This window comes from Monodon monoceros, unplaced genomic scaffold (genome assembly GCF_005190385.1).
Source record: "Monodon monoceros isolate NGI ecotype Baffin Bay Population unplaced genomic scaffold, NGI_Narwhal_1 Super_Scaffold_3, whole genome shotgun sequence".
NCBI classification, from domain to species: domain Eukaryota; kingdom Metazoa; phylum Chordata; class Mammalia; order Artiodactyla; family Monodontidae; genus Monodon; species Monodon monoceros.
Window position 1 is genome coordinate 54,886,881 of NW_021703780.1, and position 27,631 is coordinate 54,914,511.

General features: G+C 46.6%; 1 protein-coding gene across 1 annotated transcript in view; it reads left to right on the top strand.

Annotated features, from left to right (window-relative positions):
- The window catches only part of ITGA9 (integrin subunit alpha 9), a 348,367-nt gene that overhangs the window by 38,928 nt on the left and 281,808 nt on the right, over positions 1–27,631 (top strand). Inside the window, exons 5-11 of the mRNA XM_029244105.1 lie at positions 5,196–5,263; positions 10,942–11,071; positions 13,641–13,726; positions 16,384–16,452; positions 21,418–21,555; positions 24,650–24,755; positions 25,524–25,618. Of these exons, the coding sequence (XP_029099938.1) occupies positions 5,196–5,263; positions 10,942–11,071; positions 13,641–13,726; positions 16,384–16,452; positions 21,418–21,555; positions 24,650–24,755; positions 25,524–25,618 (692 nt within the window). The remainder of the gene's footprint in view (positions 1–5,195; positions 5,264–10,941; positions 11,072–13,640; positions 13,727–16,383; positions 16,453–21,417; positions 21,556–24,649; positions 24,756–25,523; positions 25,619–27,631) is intronic.

A 27,631-nucleotide genomic window follows, 5' to 3' on the forward strand; every position in this document is an offset into this window, starting at 1 on the left:
CAAAATATTGAGTGTAGTTTCCTGTGCTATACAGTAGGTCCTTGTTGGTTATCTCTTTTATATATAGTAGTGTGTGTATGTTAATCCCAAACTCCTAATTTATCCCTCCCCACCTCTTCCCCTTTGGTAAATTTGTTTCTATGTCTCTGGGTCTGTTTTTGTTTTGTATATAAGTTCATAAGTATAATCAAATTGTTTAATTATCAGTTGGTTAGTATTCACTCAGAAATTGAGCAAAAATTCAGACATTAAGACTGGAAAGTTATTTTTTTCCTCTGATATTTTATTTCATGGCTAAGCTAAGGAACTATGGAAAGATAATTTTAAAATTGATGTGTTAGAAAGACTAGCTTTGAAAGATGAAACTTTCTCAAATGGTTAAAAGGAAGAGAGCTCAGTAGGAAGAATATATGTTACACTGTATGTAAATCTTGATCTTTCCATGGGTTGGTTTTATCCCGCCAGTGTTTTGGGAAGAGTGTAGGAAGCGACTCCACCCAGGCTAATTCTTGAATGAATTAAATTCATTAGTGTACGTTCCATGCAGTGAGTTGTGGGTTATGAATATTTGGAAACCAGTATCTTTTCCTCTCTCAATTGCCTGCTGTTTAGACAGGGTTTAGTAAAACCAGCAGCTCAACCAAGGAAAATACTACAATTTTTAGACTGGAGGAGCCATGCAACTTAATGAATCAAAGTGTGTGACGCAGGCCACATAATTCAGACCCACCCACGGCAGAAAGACAGAGCTCTCCAACCCGTTCCCAGCTCCTCCAAGGGATGTCTGGGCCCCCTCGTTCCACCACATCTTGCTTCCCTGATTCAGTTGCCCCACATTTAACAGAGTCAGGTTTGTTACAGCATCCATGAGGTTCTGTGGTGCCAAGCCCGGTTCTCCCTTGCTGCTTCGAGGTGGATAAACGTTTTGTTCCACAGCGGAGAGGGAGGAAACTGGCGTGTTGTGGTCCTCTCTCCTCGGCCACGTCCTCAGAGCCTTTGGAGGCTGAATGGAAGTGCCCAGGAGTGGCCTGGTGCCTCTGTGTGTGCAGGAGCAGTTCTTCTTGAGAACACAGGAGGCTGGAGGTCCTGCCACAGCAATCCGCCCTCTACTTCCTGGACCTCTCCGCAGAGGGAGGGTGTGTGACCTGGGGATGCTGTGATGGGACAGCCCCTTGTCTCCACACTCACCCCCCTTCTCATAGCTCTGTGGTAGAGGATCTCCTGCCTTCTCCAGTATAGGCAAGCAAAATCGAGTTTCTAGCATACGGGAATGATAGATTGCCCTATGTATATAATTTTTGAAGAAGAAGAAAGGCCTGTACTTTAGAACTGGATTAGAGAGAAACTACAACGTGCCCTTTATATATATATACACACACACACACATATATACACACATAAATATAAAATATATAAAATATTTAAAAATATATATGTATTTTATATATTTGTATATATTTATATATATATTATATATATATTTTTTTTTTGCAGAAGGTATCAGGTTAAAATAACAGTGGTGTCCTTAACTCATGGAAATAGCACTCAACAGAGTGAAAACAACTGAAGCATGCTGTGGTCCAGGATCCAGTGTATCTGGCCAGCATCTCTTGGGAAGCCCCCATAGCCCAGGCCTGGGCCCTAAGGGCCACCACTGCACCCTGAGGTGCCAGTTTACCTGTTGTGTGGCCTTGTTCACTTTACAAAGTCTTTCTTAGATCACTTCTCACTTAATCAGGATTTTTGAATATCTGGTAGGCCAGCACAATGTGGATGTTTGATTTTTACTGGAAAGGAGCAGGCCAGGCACAGAACTTGACTTGGGGTTTGGGTGGCTGTGCTCGCACAATGGTGCTGAGTCTTACGATGTGGTTGATCAGGAATAGCTTTGAAGTGTTCTGTGAAGCCTGCTCACGTCACTTCTTCACAGGAGTTTGGCTTTTAGAAGAAGAGCACTTTGTACCAGGAGGGCCAGGCTTGGACACAGGCTCAGTGTCTCCCAGCGTGGGCCGTCCCATCTGTGTCCTCAGATCTTTGAGGACAGTCCGTGAAGGATCATGCCAGGGGGTGGGCAGGGATTAAAGAACCGGTTCTGAATATTCTATGCAGTTTCTCTTGAGGACCAAGAGGGAGATGGAATTGCCCAAGGCAGAATCAGTCAACCTAGGTTCGGGAAGCCCAGAAAAATCCATCCTGTGTGTACTTGCCCTGCTCCAGTCACACCTACTTCCATCCTTAGGCCTCTGGGGTCAGTGATGCCACCGATTGGATTCCCGGGACACAACTCCTCTTCAAGCAAGCCTGGGGTGGAGGTCACAGAGCCTGATGGACTGGAGGACAGAGGGTAGGGCTGGGAGGTCAGGGGGCACAGAGGTCCAAGGCGAGCAAGTTGGAGAGTCCAGGTGCTCAGTGGCTGAAAGAATGTGCCAGATCCTCTTGCATCTCTGCCTGGGGCCTCGGGTCTGGGCACGGACGGCAGCGCCCACACCTTCCCTCAGCAAAGCCTCACCTGCACACACTGTACCTTACACCGGGCTGGTGTTGGGGGCACTGAGATGGGTGAACTCATCTTGGTGTTGAATAAACTATGTGATGAACAAACACATTTTGAGATGGGGAGAGGGTATCACTTACCTTTACCTACAAGGTCACCTGGGCACAGAAGCTGAGGAGGGGTTCTGGAAGGCTGTGGAATGTGAAATGTCAGATACACATACCAGTGGAGCCTTCCTAGACTGGAGTTGCCACAGCTGCCCCCCAAAGTGTGTGGTGCTGTGGGGAGCGAGGAAGCATAGGACTGGATCCTGTTGCAGGTTGAAGGGGTTAATCAGAGTACAGGCATTTCTGGGCAGTCAGAACATGGCCTGTCCTCTCAGGAGCCATGGGTGCTTGTCAGGAGCCCCACGTGGTTTGATTCCTTGCTCTAGAGCAAGCTGAGAAGGCAGGTATAGACCCTGGGGTTTCAGGAATGTCGGAGCTGGTGAGATGGTGACTGCTTCCCGTGTGTGAGGCCCACAGACCTCGGAAGAGGCCATCCCAGGTTGGGAAGCCGGGCTGGCCTCTGAACGGTGCCACGATGCCGGCTGAGTGCTGGTCAAAGGGCTTCCCCTGCGGTCCTTTGGCCTGGGGTGGGGTTGGGACCCTCCCAGCTCCCAGAATGGCTGTGGTCACCTCAGGAACCGGGGGCCTGCTCCTGGCTTAGCGCTCGCCAGCAGAGTGTGGGGATGGGGTAGAGAAAGCCAAGTTTTCCCGTCTAGTTTTGGAGCCCCTGTCACAAAAGAGATCTTGGGACTGTTTTCTTTAAAACATGAAAGATTCCCACATAATTCCTCTTCATGTCCTAGATTTATGAGGCTGAACTCGAGTGTCCTGCACTGTAGTTTCCTTCAGCTCGTGGGGGCTGAATTTCCTTTCTGTGTTTCATTTGTCTGAGACTTACAATCAGGTCAGTGGGTGGATATGCTTTTCGCCAGACCTTCCACATTTAATATGACTGTTTGTTCTGGTTGGGACATTTTGACCCTTTTTGCCATTGTGCTATTTGATATAGGATTTACTAGTTTTTATGGTTTCTTGCCATCGTACAATTTGATGCAGGATCTCTTTATGACTTCGCATAAGTCCCGCTCCCGGCCCTGGTGCAAGATTTTGCAGAGAAGTGTGTTCTCCTGTCACTGGGTTGCTTTCTGGCAGGGCTGTGAGTTCTCTTTGTAATAACAGGACAAGGTAGGAGGAACTGATTTAGCCCTCCCCTGGAAGAGGAGTAACTCCATTGACATTCTGTTGTAATTTAGCAGTTGGTTAATGGCCACTTACTGGAGAATGTTACCAGGTTCTGCAGTGAGTGTTGTTAGAAAATGAATTCCTCTGTGTATTTCCCCAGGGCCCTTCTGCTTCTCCTCCAGGACATAACTTTGGAACCACAGGAAGTGGCACTGTGTTGCAATCACAGCTTCACTGTTCCTTTGTATTATTTATTTTGTGTTTCAGAATTAAGTATATTGCTTTTAATGGAACCAGAGACTTGTCAGGAGCCCAGGGGGTGACATGGGGGTCACTGGGTCATTTTACTGGGTCTCTTGGACCTGAAGGTGCCCAGAGGCAGCCGTGAGCCTCTGTCCAGCAATGTCAGTTTCACATGTAATTAGAGTCACCTAAGCTGAACATCACTCCATCTCCATGCCTTTACCCATGTCATTATTTCACATGGCTTGTCACGTTCTGGGTTTTGTGTAATCACTCACTGCAAAACCTTTGATCAGCCACAGAGGTGAAAGAATGTGAATTTCTGAGTCTGCGAACTTGGATAGAATTCTGGCTTTGTGACCTCGGATGAATCACTTGAACTCTCTGAGCCTCAGGGGTTTTACCTGTTAACAAATGGTGATGATCCCTCCCAGGGATGAGGGATTGATGAGATGGTGAGTGGGCACAGCTGACACAGTGCCCAGAACATGCTAAACTTAAAATGCCAACTGAAAAATGAAATAGTAGCAACAGAGTTCCTGTTTGTTGGGTCGGAGTATTAGGAGCTGAGGGACAGGTGGGGGAAGAGAACTTATCCTGTTGTTTTCTTTTGGATCCATTTGTGGAGGGAGAAAGAGATCTCCCCTTTTCCTTCCACACAAGGAGGACAAGAGGTGTCAGTGATGGTGTCACCGTGCTCTGGGGCCGGTCCGGCGGAGTCCCCTCTTCCCACAGCCCCTGGGCTCTGAGGGCTAGTTTCTGGTCGCGCGGTGGAAAGCATATTGCCTCCAGCTGGATGGAGTATCTTTTGGGGAGGCTTGGTCGTCTCCCAGGCGACTCCACACTGGGATGGCCACATCATTCCATCTCTGTGTCGTGTTTTCAGTTCTTTCTTCCTCCTGGGGCTTCCGTCCTTTCTGAAGTGAATGAGATAATTGTCACCGGCCTCCCACTTAATTACCGTGGCTGCTGCTTCTCCTTTCCCACATGCACAGAGGAAGCCCATCAGGGCACTTGGCAGCCTCACTACCTGATGGCACCAGAGCCTGGATTTTTGAGGTCTGGTGGATTCCTGAGACTTTTCTCTGCGCCCCAGTCTGGACGGCGTCCCTGGGCCGGGCCTGCGGCCGCACTCAAGAACATGCCCAGCATGCTAAGGCACTCCGCACACAACTGGCACACACTGATGAGGCTGTGGTTTGCTTCTCTTCCCTCCCCTCCCCCTCTAGAGTATAAGAAGAAGTATGGAGAGGAACATGGCTCCTGCCAGGCTGGGATAGCGGGCTTCTTCACTGAGGTGGGTATCACTCTTTGGGCCTTTCTCTTCTCTCATGGGTGTTTATTTCCTGCATGGCTTCCCATCATATGGTAGATTAAAGTCCAAGCTCTGTGTCTTGGCCCATGGGCCTGACTTTCTCCTTCACTCATCAGAGGACAACCCAGAGCTGTGGGAGGGGATGGGACAGTGAGGGGGAGAAAAGGCCTATGACACCCACTGGTTTCAGCTGCTGTTGGATCATGCCAGATCCTTACTAGCATCATTATTACTGAGGTCCCCCACACATAGTGTTTTGTGCACAAGTGCACATTTCTATAGGTGAGCTGCACAGTAGGGGAACTGCTGTGTCAGAAGCCCTTCAAAATGTGATTTTGACACATGCTGGCAAATTGCACTCCAGAAACATTTACCAGTTGACACTCCCCCCAGTTGTGTGTCATTGTCCCTATACCCTCTAACCAATACTTAAAATTTTTGTCATTAAAAAAAATGACATTGTGTTTTAATGGCCCTTTACCTAATTATTAGTGCAGTTGAGTATCCTTTTCAAATATTGGCCATTTGTGTTTATTTTTTCTGGAAATTGCCTGTTTATGTTCTTTGCCCATTATTATGTTATTTTTTAACTGTTGTTTTACTGATTTTTAGGATCTTGTATTTTCAATAGTAATCTCATATCTCTTGAATGTGTTACAATATTTTTCACCAGTCTTTTACCTGATTTTTAAGTTTGCTTAATGGTGTCTTTACTATATGGGCATTGAACATTCATATTTGGTCAAATCTGTCAGTCTTTTTCTTTCTGGATTCTGGACCACTCTGTTAGGAAGGTCATCCCCATCCTAAGACTATGAAATATTCATGTGTATTTTTTTCTGCCACTTTTATAGGTTAAAAAATATTTAAATCTTTAATCCATCTTAGATTTATGCGTGCAGACATTATACGGGAGAAATGAACTTCACTGTTTTCCTAAATGTGTGGTTGGTTCTTTTTTTTTTTTAAATAAATTTTTTTATTTTAATTTTTTTGGCTGCATTGGGTCTTCGTTAATGTGCACGGGCTTTCTCTAGTGGCGGCGAACCGGGGCTACTCTTCGTTATGGTGCGTGGGCTTCTTATTGTGGTGGCTTCTCTTGTTGTGGAGCATGGGCTCTAGGCGCGCGGGCTTCAGTAGTTGTGGCTTGCGGGCTCTAGAGTGCAGGCTCAGTAATTGTGGCGCATGGGCTTAGTTGCTCCACGGCATGTGGGATTTTCTGGAACCAGGGCTCGAACCCGTGTCCCCTGCACTGGCAGGTGGATTCTTTTTTTTTTTTTTTGCGGTACACGGGCCTCTCACTGTTGTGGCCTCTCCTGTTGTGCACAGGCCCCGGACGCGCAGGCCCAGCGGCCATGGCTCACGGGCCCAGCCGCTCCGTGGCATGTGGGATCTTCCCGGACCGGGGCACGAACCCTTGTCCCCTGCATCGGCAGGCGGACTCTCAACCACTGCACCACCAGGGAAGCCTCGGCAGGCGGATTCTTAACCACTGCGCCACCAGGGAAGCCCTGGTTGGTTGTTCTGATACTGGTTTGTTAAATGTTTTCTCTGTCCCCATTGATTTGAGATACCATCCTGCCATATGCCAAGGTTACCCATCTTCCATCTCAATAAGCATATAGAGGGTGTAATTTCTATGGCTGTTGTTCCTCCATTGAGATGTAGCAAGTATGACTCAATGCAGGAAGCAGCAGGGAACTGCTATAAGTTTACAGACACAGTGATATCAGTGCTGTAAGAAAATCTATTTGGGCTTGTCTTGTGCCCAGGTGTCTGGAAGTGGGAGAGCCTGGAGGAGGCCAGGTTGGAGGCTGTGTTGTGGTCCAGCCACAAAGGGACAGGGCAGCCTATGGGATGTTTTAGGAATAAATATGATGAGGGGAGTCAGAAAATATGAAGGCAGTATCAGTGGGCTGGGTGACCAGAGGACTATGGCCACAGAGGACTGAGGCGGGGAGGAAGGAGGTTTTATGCCAGGTTTCTGGGGAACAGTGGTACCGGTGGAAAGGGGGCTGCCCAAGGAAGAATCCACTGGGAGAGGTAAACTGATGGGTCTGCTGTATACACATGCCATGTGAGGTGATGGGATGGGACACTCACATAGATGTTTTTAGAATCCAGCCTTGATTTGGCCAATGCTAGTATGTTTCTGAGGGGACTGGGTATGCTTAGCATAGGGCCGGGGTTGGGGGGCTCTGAGCAGAATGTCTCCTGTAGGCGGTGGGAGGAGAAAGTCAAGTCATTGCAGAAATGAGAACTCATTGGAGATGTTGGTGGGGAGCTAGGGGAGAGGAAGAGTCCCTGGGAAGGGATGTCTCCAGCCAGAGAGGGAAGACGAGGGCACTGGGGCTAGTGCGGAGGAGGAGGAGGAGGAAGGACAAGGGTGTGGAGGGGAACCCGGGGGGCTGTGCCAGCTCCGGATTACCAGAGGACCTGCTGGGACTCCAGAGCCTGAGGGAAGCAGGGTGCAGGCAGCAGTGGGGCTGGTGCGTGGAGCACTGCAGGGAGCCGGGCGGCAGTGAGCAGGAGGGCTCGGTCCTGAACCGGCCACTCGGGGCCTTGGCCTCTGCTTCAGTTCCCAGGCTTTTGGCCTCCCTAAACAGGAGGTCTTTGAACTCCCAGTCTCCCTCGTTTCTGGAACTTCAGCTGTTGGAGGCCAAGCAGGAAATATGGTTGAAGGGGTCAGGCAGCAGCACTGTGCCCCTCTCCTGCCCTCCTGCTGACCTTGTCACTTGGGTTTGCCTTTGCTGGGAGCTGGGCTGTCCCTGCACAGGGCGGACAGCTGCCTCCCAAGCTGGACGTAGTTCTGTGGCCTTCCAGTCATGGCCATGTTGCCCCAAACTACTCTGGCCCAAGGCGACTGCTTGACCTGAACGTCAGTGACCCTGGCGTTATCAAAGCTGTTTGAGTTATGGACACTGCATGAATTTTAGCCCAGCGTTGAGGACAAGGGAGAACTTCCCGGGAACGTATTTATTTTTGTAGCCTAGGATAACAGAGGTAGATACTTCTAAGCAGCAAGAGAAGACTTGGCCCAACCCTGCTGGTGTCAGGGCACCACTGTGAGAGCCTGGGGACATCTGGGTGGAAATCCATCCGGCACAGACTTCTGTCACAGATTCCGAGGACTATTCTGCCTCCTGCTTGTGCCAACCTACAGGGCACAGAGAAAAGCCCCCCAGGCTCCTCTCAGGCAGCTCCAGGTACCCGTGTGCCTCAGGAGGTTCTGCCCCTTGCAGAAAGGCCCATGCTGTTGATGGATGGAGTTTTGCACACATGATTTAGGCAGTGGTGGCCTTGGGCTTTTGGAGAAGCTTGCACTTCTGTGTGTTGCATTTGCATTGTCTGTTCCTGGGTGGTGAGGAGCCAAGCATTGATCACATTTTCCTGGCACTTGTGGACAGTGTCAAAAGGGCCCAGGCTGCAACCACAGTGGATGGAAAAAGCCAAATAGGAGGGAATTCCAGGGAGATGCTGTTTCCCTGCCCCCAGCCACAAGGGTCTCAGGCTGGGCCTCAGTTTACCTAGTTTGAACTGCAGGGAGAAGGGGGCATAAACAGTAAGAGGAGAGGGAGAGAAACCAAAAGCTGTTGGTTTTAAAGGTTTTTGAGGAGAGGGATGACCTTGTTTTATTCTCTTTGTAATGTTTGAGAGAGGGGATACAGTGATATGTTAGACATACATTTCTCAACTTTTATCCTGGATTAATCTGAATCATCAGAAAACAACACGTCCACTACCTGGTGTCCCCAAGAGCCTTATAGGCCTCTGGTGGTGCTCAAAGCTTTGGCTCGTGAAGAGCTGCTGGTTATGGCTGGCACTGGGGATACTGCTCGTTTTGTCTTTCTGTGCTCTTTGTGTTCAGGCACTGATTACAGAGTCCTTTCTGAGCTTAAGACCAAGGAGAAAGTCTCCCTTCTCTGATGATCATTTGTCTTTCTCATGCCCCTTCTAGAACCAGCACAGTCCCTTACACAGAACAGATGACTATAAGGGGAATGAATGAATGCACTGCCCATGTTTTCCCAGGGATGTGTCCTAAGTGCAGAAAGTGATATATTTTTATAAAACAGTGAGATACCCCTGAGGGTATCCGGTTTCTCATCCTCATAGCATCCTTGGAGATGGATTGGATCTCAGAACCTTAAAGTGAAGTGCTTCTCAATGGTCATTCTTGGTCCACACCTTCATGAATTATCAACAGCAAACCATTCAGGCAGGAGTCTGGTGGCTTTCCTTCCAGCCATGCTCACACCCTGTTCTTTGGTAAGGTTCTTACCGAATTGACCATAGAACATGTGTTGTTCAAAGTATTGTCCTGATACTGCTGCTGCCACACACGTGCTCTCCTTTCTGTGTGCTCTGTCCTCCTCTCTCTGCTGTTCTATTAAGATGGCTCTGGCTTTTTCAGACATTTGCTCCCAGGGAATTCAGTGTCACTTTATGAAATGTCAACAGAAACTCAGAATTCTTAGGGCGGGATCTAGCCTCCAGGGACTTGTTGGAAACCAGCAGCTTCTGACAGTGGTGAGGCCAGCTCTGTAGAGAGGGGCCAGCCTGGAAGGATGTTTCTGAAGTATAACAGTGTGGGGACCCTAGAGGCCAAGAGTGGTGTGTGTGTGTCAGTAACAAGAGCATGACCTGTACAGTGTCCAGCATCTCCATGAGCCCAGAAGGCCTGTATCTTTGGGGTTTTTGTACAGCTGAGGGGTTTCCTCTAAAACTGCCTTTATTTTAACCCTTTTGCTTAAATTTTTTCTAAACATTCTGTACATTTCCTTGTTGCCTTACCCTGGGAATGTTTTACAAAGGGATTTGATTGATCTGTGGATCTGGTATAAGTAGGAGATGCTTAATAAATATTGTGGAGTGAAAAGTTAATGAATTTGTTAGAAAAATAATTTTTATTATTTCTTACTGCAGTGTAGATACTTTAGAAAATATAGATAATCAAAGAGAAGGGATTTCCTGTTGGGGAAGATTGGGGAAGGAAAGCCTCGATAATGTCTTTCTCTATTGGGCTTATTTCACTGAGCATAGTGCCCTCCAAGTTCATCCATTTTGCTGCAAATGGCAAAATTTCATTCTTTTTTATGGCTGAGTCATATTCCGTTGTCTATATGTATCACATCTTCTCTATCTGTTCATCTGTGGATGGACACTTAGATTGCTTCCGTATATTGGCTATTATAAATAATGCTGCTATGAACATTGGGGTGCTTCCTGGGCCTGTTTTAATAGTAGTGCTGTGTCTTGCTGTCTGTGGTCTCTTCTCTCCCCAGTCCACATCTTTCCTGTAGTGGGCCTCTCTGCTCTCCTGTTTTCGTTGTTTTGACTTTGCAATGAGCCTTTAGTGGCCAGAAAACCCAGCTTCAGAACCATTCCTGAGAATGAGGACTGGAGGGGATTTCTCTGGAGTGTCAGTACATCTTCTTTATCCATTCATCTGTTGATGGACGCATAGGTTGCTTCCATATCTTGGCAATTGTAAATCATTATGAATATGAAATTTTTTTTATTGCTCAGGTGAAGAAATTTTCTGGTGTGGCATCTTTACTTTAATTACGAGTTCTTTGTTGTGATTGTGGGTCTCACCACACCGCCTTCTCCCCTCTTCAGTTTCCTTCCCTGTTTACCTTTGGGTTTCTCTTCCATAGGAGCTGGTGGTGATGGGTGCCCCAGGGTCATTTTATTGGGCTGGGACGGTCAAAGTGCTGAACCTCACAGACAACACCTATTTCAAACTAAATGATGAAGTGATCATGAACAGGAGGTACACCTACCTGGGTGAGTAGCTCAAGGAGGTGACAGGTAAGAAAGGGGAAGTGGGAGTGATTACCACCAAGCTTGCCAGTGATTGCTTTACTGGTGGAAAGAAGAGTTTGTTGGCTTTAACATCTGCTGTTCTACTTAGTTGCACTTTAGCCAAGGGCACCACAACATTGGGCTCCACACATATCAGGCAGAGAGAGGAGAACAAAGGACGGGACTGAATTAAAGCTGTGTGATTTAATTAAAAAACTGACAGTTGAACCTCCAAGGAAGCAAACATTTTCTTTTCCTATTTTAGCAATTACTCGGGTTCAGATGATTAGATACAAAACGAGTGTGAGAGAATCCTGTTTTTCCATGACTTTCCTTTGGATGAGGTCTCTGCTTTCTGGTCACAAAACTGGTTGCAGGTAGAAATAATAAGAACCAGAAATTAGCATGATGGATGGCAACCTAATCCTGAGGTTTAATTAAAGGCTCAGAAAAACTTTAATTTTGTTAACCGTTTTAATCCTCTAGAAGGAAGGTAGACACAACTTAAGTTAGCAGCCACCAGGCCAGAATGACTCTGGACAAGACCATGCTTATTGGTGAACAGAGAGAGGCTGTCTTTACTTGCGTAAAAGACAATTTGACATGGCTCTTTTCTTTAATTCAGGCCCTAAATGCTGTAATTCTGGGCTGAAAATGAAGCTAAATTTAGCAAGGCCTAACGATGAGAAAACAATGTTCTTTCACACTCATTACGCTTAACTTAAATCTGGGGGAGTCCCTGACACGCTTTTTGTATGGAGATTTGCTTGTGAGTTGGAAGGAGGGACTGGCTGACTTGTCTTTTCCCCTCTAAGTCTTTTGCCCAGTAGCACTGACTGTGATACCTTTACTCAGAGTCTTTGGGGTGTTTGCTGCTCTGCACGCCCAGCTCCTTAAATGCTGTCATTTATTGGGGACTTACTCCATGCCAGGCTCTGCATATGAAAGAAACCGAGGTACAAAGAAGTCATTTAACTTGCCGAGGTCCCATGGTTCATCAGTAGCAAAGTGGGGGTTTAAACCTGTGGTTTCTGAGCCCAGAGTCTAGGTGCTGAGCTGCCCACCTGTGTATGCTCTGCAGACAGTCCCGCCCGCTGGTGTGGACCCCTCGCTGGGCTGGGAGCACCTTGGAGGAGGGGAGTTTGTCTGACATTTCCAGGACTTGGTATAGTGTCTGGTGCAGAAGAGGGAGTCAACACATGTTTATTAGGTCAGAGAATGAAGAGAAGGCAGAAAAGAACCCAGTTTGGACGTGGCTTTAGGGTCGATAGGTCCTCTGAGCCTCAGGGCCCGTGGCTCCTTCCTGTGTGCCAAGTAGAGGCCTTCATGCTGCGGGATTGCAAGGCTCACTTGAAGCTTTGATGTCACTCATAATAGTCTTAGGGAATGTGAGCCTCCAGTCTGAGAGAAATCAGCCACCTGGTGAGTAAGAGTTGATCATAATATGACACCATTACAAAATGCAAGCAGCTTATGGTCATAACATTAGGGTTTGAGGATGAGGAAAAGGTTTGTAGAATATACAGCAGCCTGTACAGGGTTTTTACTGCCGGCAGGGCTCTCAGAAAGCAGGAGACATTTAGACTAAGCTCAGACAACTTTTACCTTTGTTTCTAGATTCTTTCTGCGTCCGCGGATTCTTTGCTCAGTCATCCATCTATCCACCGACCCACTGTCAGCTTTTTTCTGGCTCTTCTTAGGAGGGGGTGTGCATAATGGTTCACGGCAAGGGATTTGGAGACACACAGATTGGATTTGAATCTTGCTGTGTGATCTTGGGTGTGTTGCTTACCCACATTTAGTCCCTGTTTCCGTATCTGTGAAATAGAGTTGGGAGATTAAAAGAGACAGTGGCATCTGGAGACATGTGTAAGAATGTTCATAGCAGCTTTATTCACAATAAAGCTGAAATAACTGGAAACAACCTAAATGCCCAGCAATAGGAGAATAAAGACATTATGATATCATCATACAATGGAACATACTCATCCATAAAAAGAAACTAGTACCATACTCAACAGCATGGATGAACCTCACACAAGTTACACTGAGGGAAGTTTGGAACAGGCACACATAATATATGGTGACAGAAATCAGGAGAGGGGTGACCCGTGCAGGGGGAGGGTAGTGACTGGGAGAGGGAATGAGGGAATGTTTTGGGCTCGTGGTTCTGTGGTTATAGTCACTCTGGCTGGTGATGTCCATGTGTACACACTTGTTAAATTCTACACTTTAGATGTGTGTACTTTACTGTATGAAAATTGTATCTCAAAAAGGAAAAAATAGATGTGGAGTATTTAGCACAGCATCTGTTCCAAAGAGGACACTCAGAAAGCACTCTTTCCTGCCCTGGAGTCCTTGTGAACGTGTCTTTTTGTAAGATGAGCCATTCCAGCGTGAGAAGACTGACAGCTGCCATTTATTCCCTGATAATTTATGTTCCAAGAATAACTGGATCATAATTGTCTAGATAAGGGATGCTTGAGAAGCATTGTCCTCTGATGGATCTTCTTTCTCCACCCCTTCCTTGGTTTCTCCCCATCTTCTGCAGGTTATGCAGTTACTGCCGGACACTTTTCTCATGTGTCCACCACCGATGTGGTAGGAGGTGCCCCTCAGGACGAAGGCATTGGGAAGGTGAGGAGCAAAGTCTACGGAATAGCACGGGGTCAGATGGGGGGAGCATGCTGCCGCTCTTTTTGAGGTTTGTCAGTTCACTTTGATATGAACATTCTGCTGGGCGGCTGGCAGGTAAGTGATGAAATATTGAGGAATCATCTGTTCATCTCCAACAGCCTCTTTTGAGAATTTACTTTGAAAGCTTCATCCGAGTATGAATACTATTCCCAGACCTCTCCATTCTCTGCACTTTGTCATCTGAGAATGTTTTTCATGGCTGATGCTGTGTGTGTGAGAGATGATTAAGATTGACCCGTGGTATTGTGCCATTCTCCAAATAAAGGGTGTCCAGCGCTACCCGACTTCAAACCCTCCCCTCTCCCAAATCCTTTCCAAGTTGGACTTAATGGAGCCAGGTCTAATCCCAGATATCTTTGGGCCCTTTTTATTTATCTTTAGGCCTAGATTCTCACATTTTTTCCTGCAATGTTTTAGAAACAATACCAATTCAGCCCAGAGGCTAGACTGGGAATATACGGGTCTCTTTCCCTAAAGTATCTGCCCAGAGTGTAGAAAAGACCCCATGGATCTAGGACCATCAGAATCCCTTTGGGAATCATGGCATCTATGGGGCCTGAAATATGGAGGACTATGTTTGTTGGATCTTTAGCTCCAGGCTACAGGAAGTCCAGTTGAGTCGATCCAGATGAGTCAGGAATATGCATTTTAACAAGCTCCATAGTTTGTTTGATAGTTACGACTGAAGAGAGGAATGGTCTTTGGGTCAGAGCCCATAAGGAGTGGACCTTTGATAGAATCTGGCTATATCTCTGGGGGCTTGGAAAAGTGGATTCTGGAGAGGCCCCGACAGAGGCCACTGGTAACTGGAGCGTTCGGCCAGGATGTCAGTCTGATCAGCGGACAAGGCGTGACTGCTGGGCATTCATGAGGGTCGTTTTCCTGGATCCTCCTGGGCAGGAGTTAGGAGTCAACACTCAGATTTCTGGAGCACATGCCTCCCTCCCTGTTAACACCGATGCTATTTTCCTTGAAAACGAAGCCACGGTAAAAACCCAGGGCCCTGAGCACAGGGGCGGTGTGCAGATGAACTCTGATAACTTACAGCAAGGGGTGAGTCTTTCCAAGTCACATGAATTCCTCTGTGTGGTGGAGGGACAGAGCCAAGGGCTGTCCCCACATTGATAATCTCTTCTGGGGGAGGAGCTGCGTGTGACCAGGCATCTCTGTAGCCGGTAAACACGCCTACCTCCCAATTCACAGCAGTGTGGATGCCTCAGTGCTGCTGACAGCAGCTTTGTTTTGTTTTAAATCACCAGTTACAGAAAACTTGATCTAATTGTCTTCTCTTCAGGTGGTTGGGATAACTGTATAGTCCCTGTCAAACCTTAGGATGAGAATGGTACTTAAAACTGATAGAGCCAGGCAGAGGGCACCCTGGATCTAGTTAACAAAGATGAACATAAAAATGCTGCTTTCAGCTGGAGCCCCTGAGAGGTGCTGGGGAGACTGGTCGTAGTTGGCAAAGTTGCTGACGGTTCCACATTGCCAGGCATGGGAGCTGGTACAGACTTGCTTCCCAAGGACCCCAGGATGGCTCTCTGGCCTTCAGGATCTTGGTGGTTATCGTTTCTGGTATTGGGGCAGGAAGGCATTCACACTAAGATGGTGATTCCTGACCCCATGGGAGGCTCCCTGACACTGGTTCTCATGGGACACTCACTCTTCCCTTAAGATGCAACTTGAAAAAGAACTTCCACACTCATTTCATTTAGGAAGTTCTACACAAACAGTCCTTTCTGTGGTAGAGATTCACGGTGTAAATGCACAGGCTAAAGTCTTTGAAAGGTCCCCAGTAAAGGAATTTATTCAATGTTTAACTCTGGCATTTTGCAAACTAAACTCATATTTACCCAAGCAGATCTCATGACACTAACGTTCTGTGGAATCACTTTGTCTAAAATGCTCACGTCCATCCCTTCTCTTACACAGTTGGCCCTCCCTACCTGCGGGTTTCCACATCTGTGGATTCAAACAAACATGGATGGAAAATATTTGGGGAAAAAAATTCTAGAAAGTTCTAAAAGCAAATCTTGAATTTGCCACACAACTATGTACATAGCATTTACACTGTATTTACAACTGTTTACATAGTATTTACATTGTGTTAGATAGTCTAAGTAATGTAGGGATGATTGCCTAGGTTATATGCAAACACTGCGCCATTTTACTTAAGGGACTTGAGCATCTGTGGATTTTGCTATCCTGGGGGTCCTGGAACCAATCCCCCACAGACGCCAAGGGATGACTGTATTGTGATACCTGCTAAAGCTCTAACTAATAGGAAGGAAGGAAGTGTTTCGAGGAAGAAAATCCTTTTCCCAGGAGTTGACATTTTGGTAGTAATTTGGAAGCTCCTTGGGTCTTACTGGGCATGGCTCCCGTAAACAGTGTGGCTCAGGAGGCATGGAGGTGATTTCTGCCTCAGGATTGAAGGACAGTTTCTTTGCAGAGTGCGTAAAATGATTTGTCATCAGTTAGTGTAGGCACATCTGCATGTGTCTGGTCAGGCATTTGCATAAAACTCCCAGAAGGATGCTGATAAATATCTTTGGTCATTGCTTCCATCTTAACTGGATTTTTTTTTCCTTCCATAGGTTTATATTTTTAGAGCTGACCGAAGATCAGGCACCTTAATTAAGATTTTTCAGGCATCAGGTAAAAAGGTGAGATCCTTGGGATTAGTGTCTTGTTTGTTTGTTTGTTTGTTTGAGAGATGTCATCATGTGGGAATCAGTTCTTTTTAGAATATTGGTTTAAAGGCCCATCTGTGCCCTACATTTACATGGCACGTTCAGTTGCCTGTTGGAGCCATTACCTTCTCAGCATTGTGTGTGAACTGCAGATTCCTGGGATTCACGCGTGCTGAGACGGGGAGCGAGATGAGTTTGTACACAGCCAAGTTACAGCACAGAGGTCTAAAAGGTTGTCCACGGTTCAGATACTCATCAAAATGACTATGTGCTCTGTTTCTTTCTGCCTTTATCTTTCTGCCTCTCTGTCCCTCTCCGTCTGTCTTTCTCCCAGCTCCAGAGAGATAAGGCATTGTTGAGTACAGATACATGACCGATTACTTTCAAAGGAGGCAGGCAGATAGATGGTTTTCACTCTCCCTATCTCACCAACCCAAAGCCACCCCTCCTGCTTACATCCCAAGCCCTCTGCCACCATCGCCATGGGAATGGTTGCGACACAAAAAACAAATATCACCCGGTTCCTTTTAGAACTTTGAAATAGAAATAGCTGGGGAAGGCTGCCCTGAAATTAGTCCTGGGCAAGGTTTATCTGCCTGTGTTATCTTATTATCCTTACCCTATTGCTAATTCTCCATTTCCTGCAAGTTTCCATTATATTGCACCATAGTCTGAAATTAAGCCAGGTAGAGATTCCTTTGATTAATAACGCACCATTTTTCATGGGCTTATCAGTGGTGCACACCTTGGCATGGCTTCGATGGGCAGGATTATTTGGTAAGATTGGCCGCTCTAAGAGGAGACAAGTTTAGGTGGGGAGGTGAAGGGGGTGATTTGAAGAGTTGTCTTGGTAGAGGCCTTAGTGAGCTCGGGGAAGAAGAACAGGACTTGGGACTTGGGAGGGAGATTTGAGGAGATAGGTAAAATTGCCTTCTGACATTCTCCTACCATCACACTAAGAAGAGGGGGAAAAAATGATGTTTCCATCCTGGGTGGGCCATGTGCCCCAGTTCAGGTCCTGCTGTGTTAGACCTGCCTCATGCCAGCCTGGCACCACTGCATATTGTTCTGATGGGGAGTCATAGTCTGAGTTCCAAAAATCCCACTCACAAGTAGAGCTTTTTGCAGTTTTAACAGCCATCATGTGTATTTTTAGTATATAACTGTCATAACCTTTTCAATAAAAAATACATCGCCAAACTCAGTTTTGTGAGGTTTTCCCTGAGGGCAGCTCTGCGTTCCCCCCGGGAACTATGCAAGCCTGTGTTATTTTAACATTTCCAAAACCCCAAAGCAACAACACTGGAAGAAGACTGTGAGCAATTCTGCAAAAAAGGATTTCCAAGCACCTCTAAAGTTAGAAAATAAATAACCCCGTGCCATTTCTGAGGAAGAGTCCCAAAGAGCAAGTAGGGTGTAAATGCTGCTAAGCCTAACATTTTAGCTCTTTATCCAAAAAAAATAAATGGGTGAGTTTTCCTGTGGAAAACCCTCCCTCCCTCTGCTACCCTTCCAATGTACCTCGGCTTGACAGCATGAAATTATCCCTCCCCAGCTTTATTGAGATATAATTGATATATAACACGTTTAAGGTGTACAGTGTGATGACTTGGTACATGTATATATTGTGAAATGATGACCACACTGAGGTTCGCTAACACGTCTATCTTATGTAACTACTATTTTTTTTAGGGAGTCTTTAAAGTGAATTGTGGGGCTTAAACACACTTATCACCCTATTTTTTTTCTTAATTTATTTCTTTTTTTTTTGCTGTATTTTGTGGTATGCGGGATCTTAGTTCCCCAAGCAGGGATCAAACCCATGCCCCCTGCAGTGCGAGTATGGAGTCTTAACCACTGGACCACCAGGGAAGTCCCTATCACCCTAGTTTTAGAATGTTTTCATGTTCAGCTGTCACCGTGCCTCCCCCCTGCTTCCTGTGTCCCCACCTCCACTGCCCGCTGCCTGTGCCCAGGACAGGCCCAGCTGATGCTGGTCATCCTGGTGTAAACAACAGTCTATAATTGAGCCCTTTCTCTTTCCCAGAACCCTCCCTGTTTGGATGATAGCTTTCATGGCTACCCATCTGTGTCTGGGTCATGGGCAGGTTTGGGGGAGCAGATTTGAGAGTGGGTGACGTGAGAGCGAAAGGTTTGAGAATCTGCTTTTCCAAATTTCCCGAGGACATGATGACGTGGGTTCCAGCACAGACCAACCTGCAGGTCAGCTTGAGTGTCCTCATTATGACACGACAGGGCTCCCTGAAGAGGAGACCATGGGCCAGCTGTCTCACCTCCCAGCTCCAGAGCTGCCATTCATTTTCCTTGGGGCTTTTCTCACCCTCACCTTGAACCATTGTAACATATGTCCTTCACTCTGCCATCTTGTTTCACCATCTTCCAGCTTTACCCCCGTCATCATCTTTCTGATTACTCTCTTTAGACATCTTATTCTGCTTGTGCCAGAAGAAATGAGAAATTCTTGTCCCACTGACTTCTCCATTATTTCAGTGGGAAAGGACATGACCCCAGGCTTTCAAAGGATGCCTTTGCTTTACCCCTGTGTCCAGAGCCACACATAGAGGAGGGTTCTGACTCAGGAAACCCCTGACCCACTTCTGCTTCCGTGTGGCCAGAATCTGGTCAGAGAGTTCTGTCTCCTGGCCATAAGAGAGACAAAACCCCAAATGGTTCTGGTCTTTACTGGTTGACATCCTTTGTATAGTGCACATAAGAAATCACCAATACATGTGCAATTCCACTGCTGTGACATGTGTCCTCATATTTCCAGGGTGATGGCAGAGCTCTGATCAAGGAACGCTCACCCCAAAGCATGTCGTTGCCCTATCGAAGTTTCATTGCAATAATTGAGTATGTGAAGTGTTTATATGTCAAAACTTAGATAGGAAACTTCACGTACGGGGATTTCTGATTGAACACCGATGAAGATGCCAAGTTAAATAGACCATTGGAATGAAACAAATAGTTCCCCTGGGACTCAGCCAGAGAGAACAGCCAGCAGCTTCAGTCTTCAGGGCCTTGCCTGGGTCTTAGCGGTTTCTTTTACTAAAGTCAAGATAGAGACATTGGCAAGGCCACTGAATTGGTGACTGTCAACTGGTTTCTGCCCACCCCCCACCCCATGATTCTGAAACTTCCCCGTGCCCTTCTCCCTTGGGAAGGGGGCAGGTGGGGATGGGGGTTGGGTGGAAGTGACCTCGGCACGTGACTGGGAGGGACTTGAGTCCTTTCCCAGGCTGAGCTGCAGGAAATAGACCAAAGTACCCTCCACCTCTCTCAAACTCCCCTGGGTTAGCTACCAACAAACAGCAAAAGAAAATGCTTGTTCATGCCTGTAAAACCAGAGCCCTTTTATTTGAAAACATTTATTTTAAAAGGATAGATTTTTTTTTTTTTTTTTTTTAATTAAAAACAGAGGTCGCCCACTGGCAGCCTTTGGAAAGGGTACAGCCTACAAAAATTTTCATTTGGCCTGCATGGTATGTTTGTTTATTATTTTTTAATATGAATTATTTGTCAGCATTTTAAAAATAGGCAATTCAAGTAAAATTTTAGAGCTTTGGTTTCTCTTGAAAAATGAGATGGTTGGCTTTTTCTGGGTCAGTCAGGAGTTGACTGCCCCTGGGTGGGGATTGCTCCTTTAGCTGGGTCTGTGGACCTAGTTTGCTTCAGTCTCCATCATTCTCTGTTGTTTCTTAGACACAGAAGCTGAGTGTCACTCGCCACCTGTAAGCATGCCCGCACTGTTGTTTGCTTTTTCCTTATACCTGTTATATCACCTGCCTGGATCCCATTGGATTGTGTTTAAGACCCCCAATTTAAAATAACAGGTACTAAGTCAGAGAAAGACAAAGCACATTATACCACTTATATGTGGAATCTAAAAAAATGATACAAATGAACTTATTTACAAAACAGAAATAGACTCACAGACATAGAAACCAAATTTGGGATACCAAAGGGGAAAGGTGGTGGCGGGAGGGATAAATTAGGAGTTTGAGATTAACAGAAACACATTACTATATATGAAATAGATAAACAACAAGGGCCTACTGTGTAGCACAGGGAACTATATTCAGTATCCTGATTGAATATAATTGAATATAGTAATCGAATATATATTGAATATAGTAATAACATATAATGGGAAAGAATCTAAAAAAGTATGTATATATATTTATATATGGAAAAGAATTTTTTCAGATTCTTTTCCATATATATGTATACATATACATGTATAACTGAATCACTTTGCTGTACACCTGAAATAATACGTTGTAAATCAACTATACTTCAATTAAAAAAATAGTAAAAAATAAAATAACAGGTACTGAATTAAGCTATGATTAAGCCAATATAACCTGGCTGTTTTCCCTCATCCTCCAAATGGTCTTCTGAGTTGTACCTTTTTCTGTTACTTCAACTCACGCCTTCCTAACCAGTCTTCAGCTATGCCCAAGACTGGGCGAGGGTAATCTGTTTCCCATATAACATTTATTTTCATGCCTGCCTTGTATTGTGAAATTCCATATTCTTAACTTGCTTGGCCTTGTCAAATGTCTGATACACGAGGCACTTTTATTATGGCTGTAACCTATGTCTGCAGCCTCAGCTTGCATTTGTAAAAGCAGTATCTTGTTCTCCAGGGATCAGTCCATTTGTTTCCCCCTTGGTGGGGCTCCAAGCCAGTGAACGTGGGTCTCACTTTGACCGGGGGGCCCACGTGGCTGCCAGGAGGCCAGGGGAGTCGGGATCTCACCGTGCCCAGGCATTCTGGTTTCCAGGGTGGCATGGCTGGCACAGCCTCCGAGGGGCTTGGGAGCAGATGTTTGTCAGGCTGGGCATCTGGAGGAAGGCAGGGACCTTGTGTGTGAGGACGGACACTGAACGCTTTGTTGCAACTTGACTTGGTTGCAGATGGGCTCTTACTTCGGCTCCTCCTTATGCGCAGTTGACCTGAACGTGGACGGCCTCTCTGACCTGCTCGTGGGGGCCCCCATGTTTTCTGAGATCAGGGACGAAGGGCAGGTCACTGTCTACATCAACAGAGGAAACGTGAGTACAGAGCTGGGCAACATGTGGACAGGGTGTAGGAGAGGGATGTTGGCCCGGGGGGAGTAGTGACTGAGCCCCATCACCCAGAGGAGGTAAAAAGACACGCTTCTTACCTTCAGAAAGCTCCGTGTTCCATCAATGGAAAGTTATACTCAGTGTTATGACTGCAAACATACAGGGGTCCAGAAAAATCTTAATGACTAAAGTTGAATGATTCCTATGTACCAGGAACCGTTTCTCCTGCTTCCTGTGAATGATTTCAGCGACATGTGCACGTGGTATCGGGGGTCCCCATTTTTCAGGTGAAAAAACTGAGGCTCAGAGAGGTTAAGTCACTTGCCCCAAATCACACAGATAAGAAGCAGTGGGGCTGGGATTTGAACATAGGCAAACTGGCTTTGGAGGTGGCATGCTTCATCTCATTTTGTCTCCTTGGGACTATATACACACCTGCCCACGGAGGCAGAGAAGCCTTCTCAGAGGACATGATGGCTGGGAGGAATCTTGAAGAAAAATGGGAGTTAGGTAGACAGGCGGGAGTGGGCTGGGAGCTGGGCAAGTGGATTGAGGTGTGAGGCAGTGGGACCATAGTTCAGCGTGTTGGGACTGGGAGGAGTGGAGGGGGGCCACCCCAGTGGCCAAGGGCTATAGTCACGATGTCCCTTATTCTGCAGAACCATGAAAAGGATGTGGCCGAGTCAGAAAGATGTCTCTGCAGCACAGTGGAGGGTGGGTGGGGGCAGGGGCTGAGGGGCAGCAGTGCACCCGTGGGTGCAGGAGACCAATGAGAAAGTAGAATCTTTTCAGGATCTAGAAGAAAGAATATTCAACAAGAGGGAAATGGTTAAATGAATAAATCCTGTGACCACCAGCCTTTAGCTAACATGAGAAAATGTTTATGAGATAATCAGTGAAAAAGCAGGATAAAGACTGCAGGTACAAACAACCTTTAAAAATGTACAAAATACATAGAGAATGTTAATAGATCCCTCTAGGTGGTGATGCTTGGGTAGATATTTAGCTTTATCTTTATCCAAACAGTGAGAATGTAATTCTTTCATAATCAAAAAAGTCAGTAAAAGTGTACTTTTAAGTGGTGACCAAGGTGTTAAGTTATCCTATTCGGGAGGGGGTGGTGGTGTTTAGCTATAACTAGGTGGGCAGATGCCAGAAAGGGCAGTTATTTAAAGAGGAGCCAGGGGAAGTTAGAGCTTTGAGCTTTCTTGGATGTTTGCAAACTCTTTGGGAAGGTGGATCTAAAACCTGGGAGGAAAGATGCTTCCTGGTACCTGTTGGAACAACTCATGGCACCTGCATCTGCACTGACCTTCCAGGAAGGGGGACAAGGTAGGTGAGGGGAGAAATGAGGTGGTCGTTATGGAGATGAGAACAGCCGGCATTCAGTAGCTGCTGGCGACCATATATGCAAGAGACTGCTGCGTTTGCATGGGTGTTAACTTGTCAGGCAATAAGGTGATCAGCCCAACAGCCCCAGGACATGGAATCTTGGAGCAGGATAATCTCCCAGACCTTCTGCGGCAGCTGGCACCCACACATCCCACCCCCAGTCAATGTTTCTTAATACCATGTGGTTACCCTAAGTACAAGGGTATTCTTATTTCTGTTGAATTTCATCTTATGTGATTAATGATTGCAGGGCAGTGTGGAGGAGTGGGAATAAATGATGACTTGCCTTTGAATCTTGGTGTCGCCACTTACTAGCCTGTGTGATGTGGACAAATAGCTTGAAACCAGCAGCTCAGTTTCCTCATCTGTAAAGTGGGCAGAGTCATAAGGTCTTTCTTATAGAGTCACTGTGTGATTTAAATGAGGATGTGGATATACAGTGCCTGGTACATACAAGGAATCAATGTTTCTCTCTTTCTTCACCACACTGATGGGAAGAAATCAACACATTTGTGTTGTGGGGCAGAGGTTTTGGTGACTTAAGAACTCATCGCATCTTTACTGTTTGCAAGTTGTTTGAGTACAGTGGAAAAAAAATTTAGTTGTAATGAAAGCTTTGGGATGGCTTGTGGATGTACAGTGGGTCTGAGTGCCTCTACCTGGGGGCAGGGTTAGACACTCTTGTGCCTCAAAACATCGTGTGTGTGTGTTTTTAAATATTTTATTTATTCATTCATTCATTCATTCATGGCTGCATTGGGTCCTAGTTGCAGTGCACAGGATCTTCTCTGCGCTCAGACTTCTCTAGTTGTGGCGCGCCGTCTGCAGAGTGCGTGGGCTCTGTAGTTTGCGGCAGGCGGGCTCTCTAGTTGAGGTGCCCGGGCTTAGTTGCCCTGTGACATGTGGGATCTTAGTTCCCTGACTAGGGATCGAACCCACGTCCCCCGCATTTGAAGGCAGATTCTTAACCACTGGACCACCAGGGAAGTCCCTCAGATGGTGTTTTAACGCTCTGATAGTCATGTGTCAATGATTTGGGGGTAAAGTGGGCATGGCTTTTAGTGACACCATCACCATTGACCCCTCCCTCTGTTGGTTGGTGTTTGCTTAGGAAATCCAAACCACACATGAAAATGGGCACAGTCGTGTGTCCTGTTATCACTGCTCCCACCCCTTAACCAAGAATTATTGGGTGTTGGGTTTTCTGAACCATGATTCCCTCTGCCAAGATTACTAATACATGCACCCTACAAAACAGCTTTATAAATTTGTACCAGAAGGCAGAGGAGAGCAGAAATGGAAATATGTACTCCCTCTAAAACAACTTTGGGGATATCGCGGGGGGAGGAGACTATGGGGACAAGCAGGTAGGTTGGTTAATAGGTTGGTGTATAGAGCATTAGGACAAGGGAGAGGTTTAGTCATCAGTGGCCAGCAGTGGGTCTCCTTCCCTCTAAAATGCATCTCAGGTGATAGGAGACCTTCATGGCACCCAGGTGGAAGGAGCTCATTTGGCCACCACCGGGTGTTGGGGGGGGGATGTTTGGGTGCCTGGGATTCTGCCCAGGTGTTTCCTGTCCATGGGTGTGCTGCAGGGCAGGGCGGCATTCCCGGCTCTGTTTTTTCATTCTTTTTTTGGTTATTCTGTTTGTTTTGTTTCCCATTTTCCCTCCATCCTGTTTCCCAGGGAGCCCTGGAGGAGCAGCTGGCCCTGAGTGGGGATGGCGCCTACAATGCACACTTTGGGGAGAGCATCGCCAGCCTGGGTGACCTCGATGATGACGGGTTCCCAGGTCAGTGAGCTCGTACCTGCCCTCTAACTTGCCCCTGTCGTGGGCGCTCCGGGGTCTACCTGCCCATGGCAAGGCCCATCCATGTACACTGGGGAGAGGACGCCTGTTAGAAACCACATTTTCTGTGTAGACACAGGGCTGAGCCCTGAGCCCACTGGAGTTTTGCTTCCATGAAATCCCTTCTCATCAGCTCAGTGTTCTTTGCTATGTGTTTGTGGTGCAGTGAACGTTGCGGCTGGTCCATAGGGGCTTCTATGGCGGCCAAGTCTGAACCAGTTTCCTCTCACTACAAACCTTGCTTGTTTCTGAGCCTCTGATGCTCCACGATGCTCTGAGAGCATGGAGGAAGATCTAGTTGTCAGTTTGTGAGAGTAACGTTGATTTTTTTGGTAAAGGGAATACCATTTTATATAATTCCTTTACCCAAGAACAGAGTTGACTTTCTCAGTTATGCAATAACCATTGTCTATGGAGTTCCCTTCTCAGACAGACATTAGGGTGGGTGGTTGATATTTGCATTTCTTTTATTGGTTAGATCAATAATTTATTCCTATGAGGATGAGGGAGAAATTTTCTGGAACTAACCTCTTCTCAGCTTCTATAATTTTCTTTCTACTTTTTTTTTTTCCTGCTGCTAAGAGATCATGTGCCTAGTTTAATGCTTGAACAAGCAACAACCAAGAAATTTCTAGACATCATGGCAGGAATTAGAGAATCCACCATCATGTTAATGGCTTTTCTAACCCAGAGCTGCTTTTCTCCCCCTAGATGTGGCCATTGGCGCACCCAAGGAGGATGACTTTTCAGGAGCGGTGTACATCTATCACGGTGATGCCGGTGGGATGGTCCCTCAGTACTCCATGGTAATTGGTGTGAAAGTGTCATGGTTGCTGTTCATACATTCATTCCACAGATACATACAACACACGGTGTTGTTCCTGCGTTCATCTTCCCCCCCCCTCCAGTGGAAGACACAAACCATTGAGACTGCTTTTTAAATCAAAACATACTTATAGACTCCCGAGTTTGCTCATATCCAGGGAGGCATTCTGCCTACAAAAGATAAGATCCAAATTCTTAGCCAGAGTTAGAATGATTTATGTAAGAAGAGGTGGATTGCTTTTTCTGGTTACTGCTTTGTCAACCATCTGTGCTAAGCCAAAGGAATATCTTGTAAAATATAATCTAGAAAGACAGTGGTCCATGGAGGAGGGACATGAAAGCTGTCACAGGGCTGTTGTCATAGTTGGCATTAAAACGGGGAGCTGGTCAAAGCCCTGGCCTCGTGCCCCAGACTTGGGAACGTGGAAGTGGTGAGTTCTGTTTTTTGCCATATCAGCTTGGAGTTCAGTCTTGCTGATGGTGTCAAGCCCAGCCCCTGGGAAAAAAGGAAGTCACTCTCTGGACAGAAGCATGGTCAGGATTTTTGTGGATGTTTGCATGTAGAGTGGCACAGGCCTGGGTCTTTCTCCCAGTGGGTCAGCAACAGAAAGGGACTGAGCATATGTCAAGAAATTTCCAATCAGCACCTGCTGATTTACTGAACATTTACTATGTGCTTACCGCCTCCTATTCATGCTGACATTTCTCGTCACCAAGAAGCTTGCCTTGTATCTTGATTATTGCGAAGGAAACAAGACTTTGAACTGAGTCCTGTTCTTATAAAACGTTCTATAACATGAAATAGGAAAGTATCGAAAGTTGTCCACGTACTAAAGTCTCTAGGTAAGAAAAGGCTTTGCAAGTTGATTTTAAGAGGCAATGCATATGTGTAAGTTCAAGGTGTACGTTCCTAATTGTTCTTCCTGCAGCAGATATGAGTTAGCTAATGAAGGGTTGAGGGCTGGCTGGTTTGCTGCCACTTGAGCCCAGATTCTCTCTGCTGGGCCTCCTGCTTAGCTCCGTAACTCTTGAAAGAGGCAGTTGCCAGGGGAGGTGCTGGCGAGAGCAGGGATGCTTCCTGAGCGCCTGCTCTGCCCTCTCACCTTTAGTCCTCAGAATAGCCCTGTGAGATGGGCACCTTGGTTATCCACCTTTTATTTATAAGGTGACTCCAGGCCAGGGAGGTTAATTAACATGCCTATGGTCACCAGCTAGGAAATGGCAATTTGACCATGAACCTTTGCCAGTCTGTCTCCCAAACCTCTTACTGCAACCACCACCCTCAACTCCACATCGGGAAAAAGGAACGCTCAGGGAAGCTCAGTTGGAAAACTCAGAACTATGGAAGTTTATTTGTCTGTGAGGCATATATACTCTGAGGGGCATTTATCTACATGGACCATCCTCTGTGCATTAGAAATGAGTAGTGGTGGGAATAAACTCCTAGAGGATTTAGCTGAGGTGGCAGGAGGAAGAGGGCTCTGGGCACAGTTTGGGGGCCACATCCGTGTCTCAGGTGCTGCTCTACCCTGGGTCAGGGATGCTGTTCCCACTGTCACAAGCTGAAAGTCATCCAGGGAGCAGCCATCCTTGTGCCGCCATCGAGGTCACTCTCCATGCTTCCTCCTGGAAGCTTGTTCCCGGACCTGGGAAGCTAATCACACAGAGAGGCAGCCTGTGAGAGACCCCCAGCTTCCCCTCCTCTGGCGGCCCTCTCGTGTTTGTTGTGTTGCTGGGCAGACTCCCTGCAGAGAACTGAGGTATAAATTTTGTGGTCAGCGCGGATCGTCTTTAGTAGGAAGCAGGGATCAGCAGCTGGACCCGTCCTGCCTTTGTCAGCACGCAGCCTGGCTCATTAGCTCTAACAAAGAGAAGTGGTTTGGGGCTCTTTAAAAAAAAAAAAGAAAGAAAAAAAGAAACAACCATGATTACACGTTTCCAGACTCCTAATATGTATGTGATAAGGTTTGTGATTTTAAAGGAAGAAAAATCCT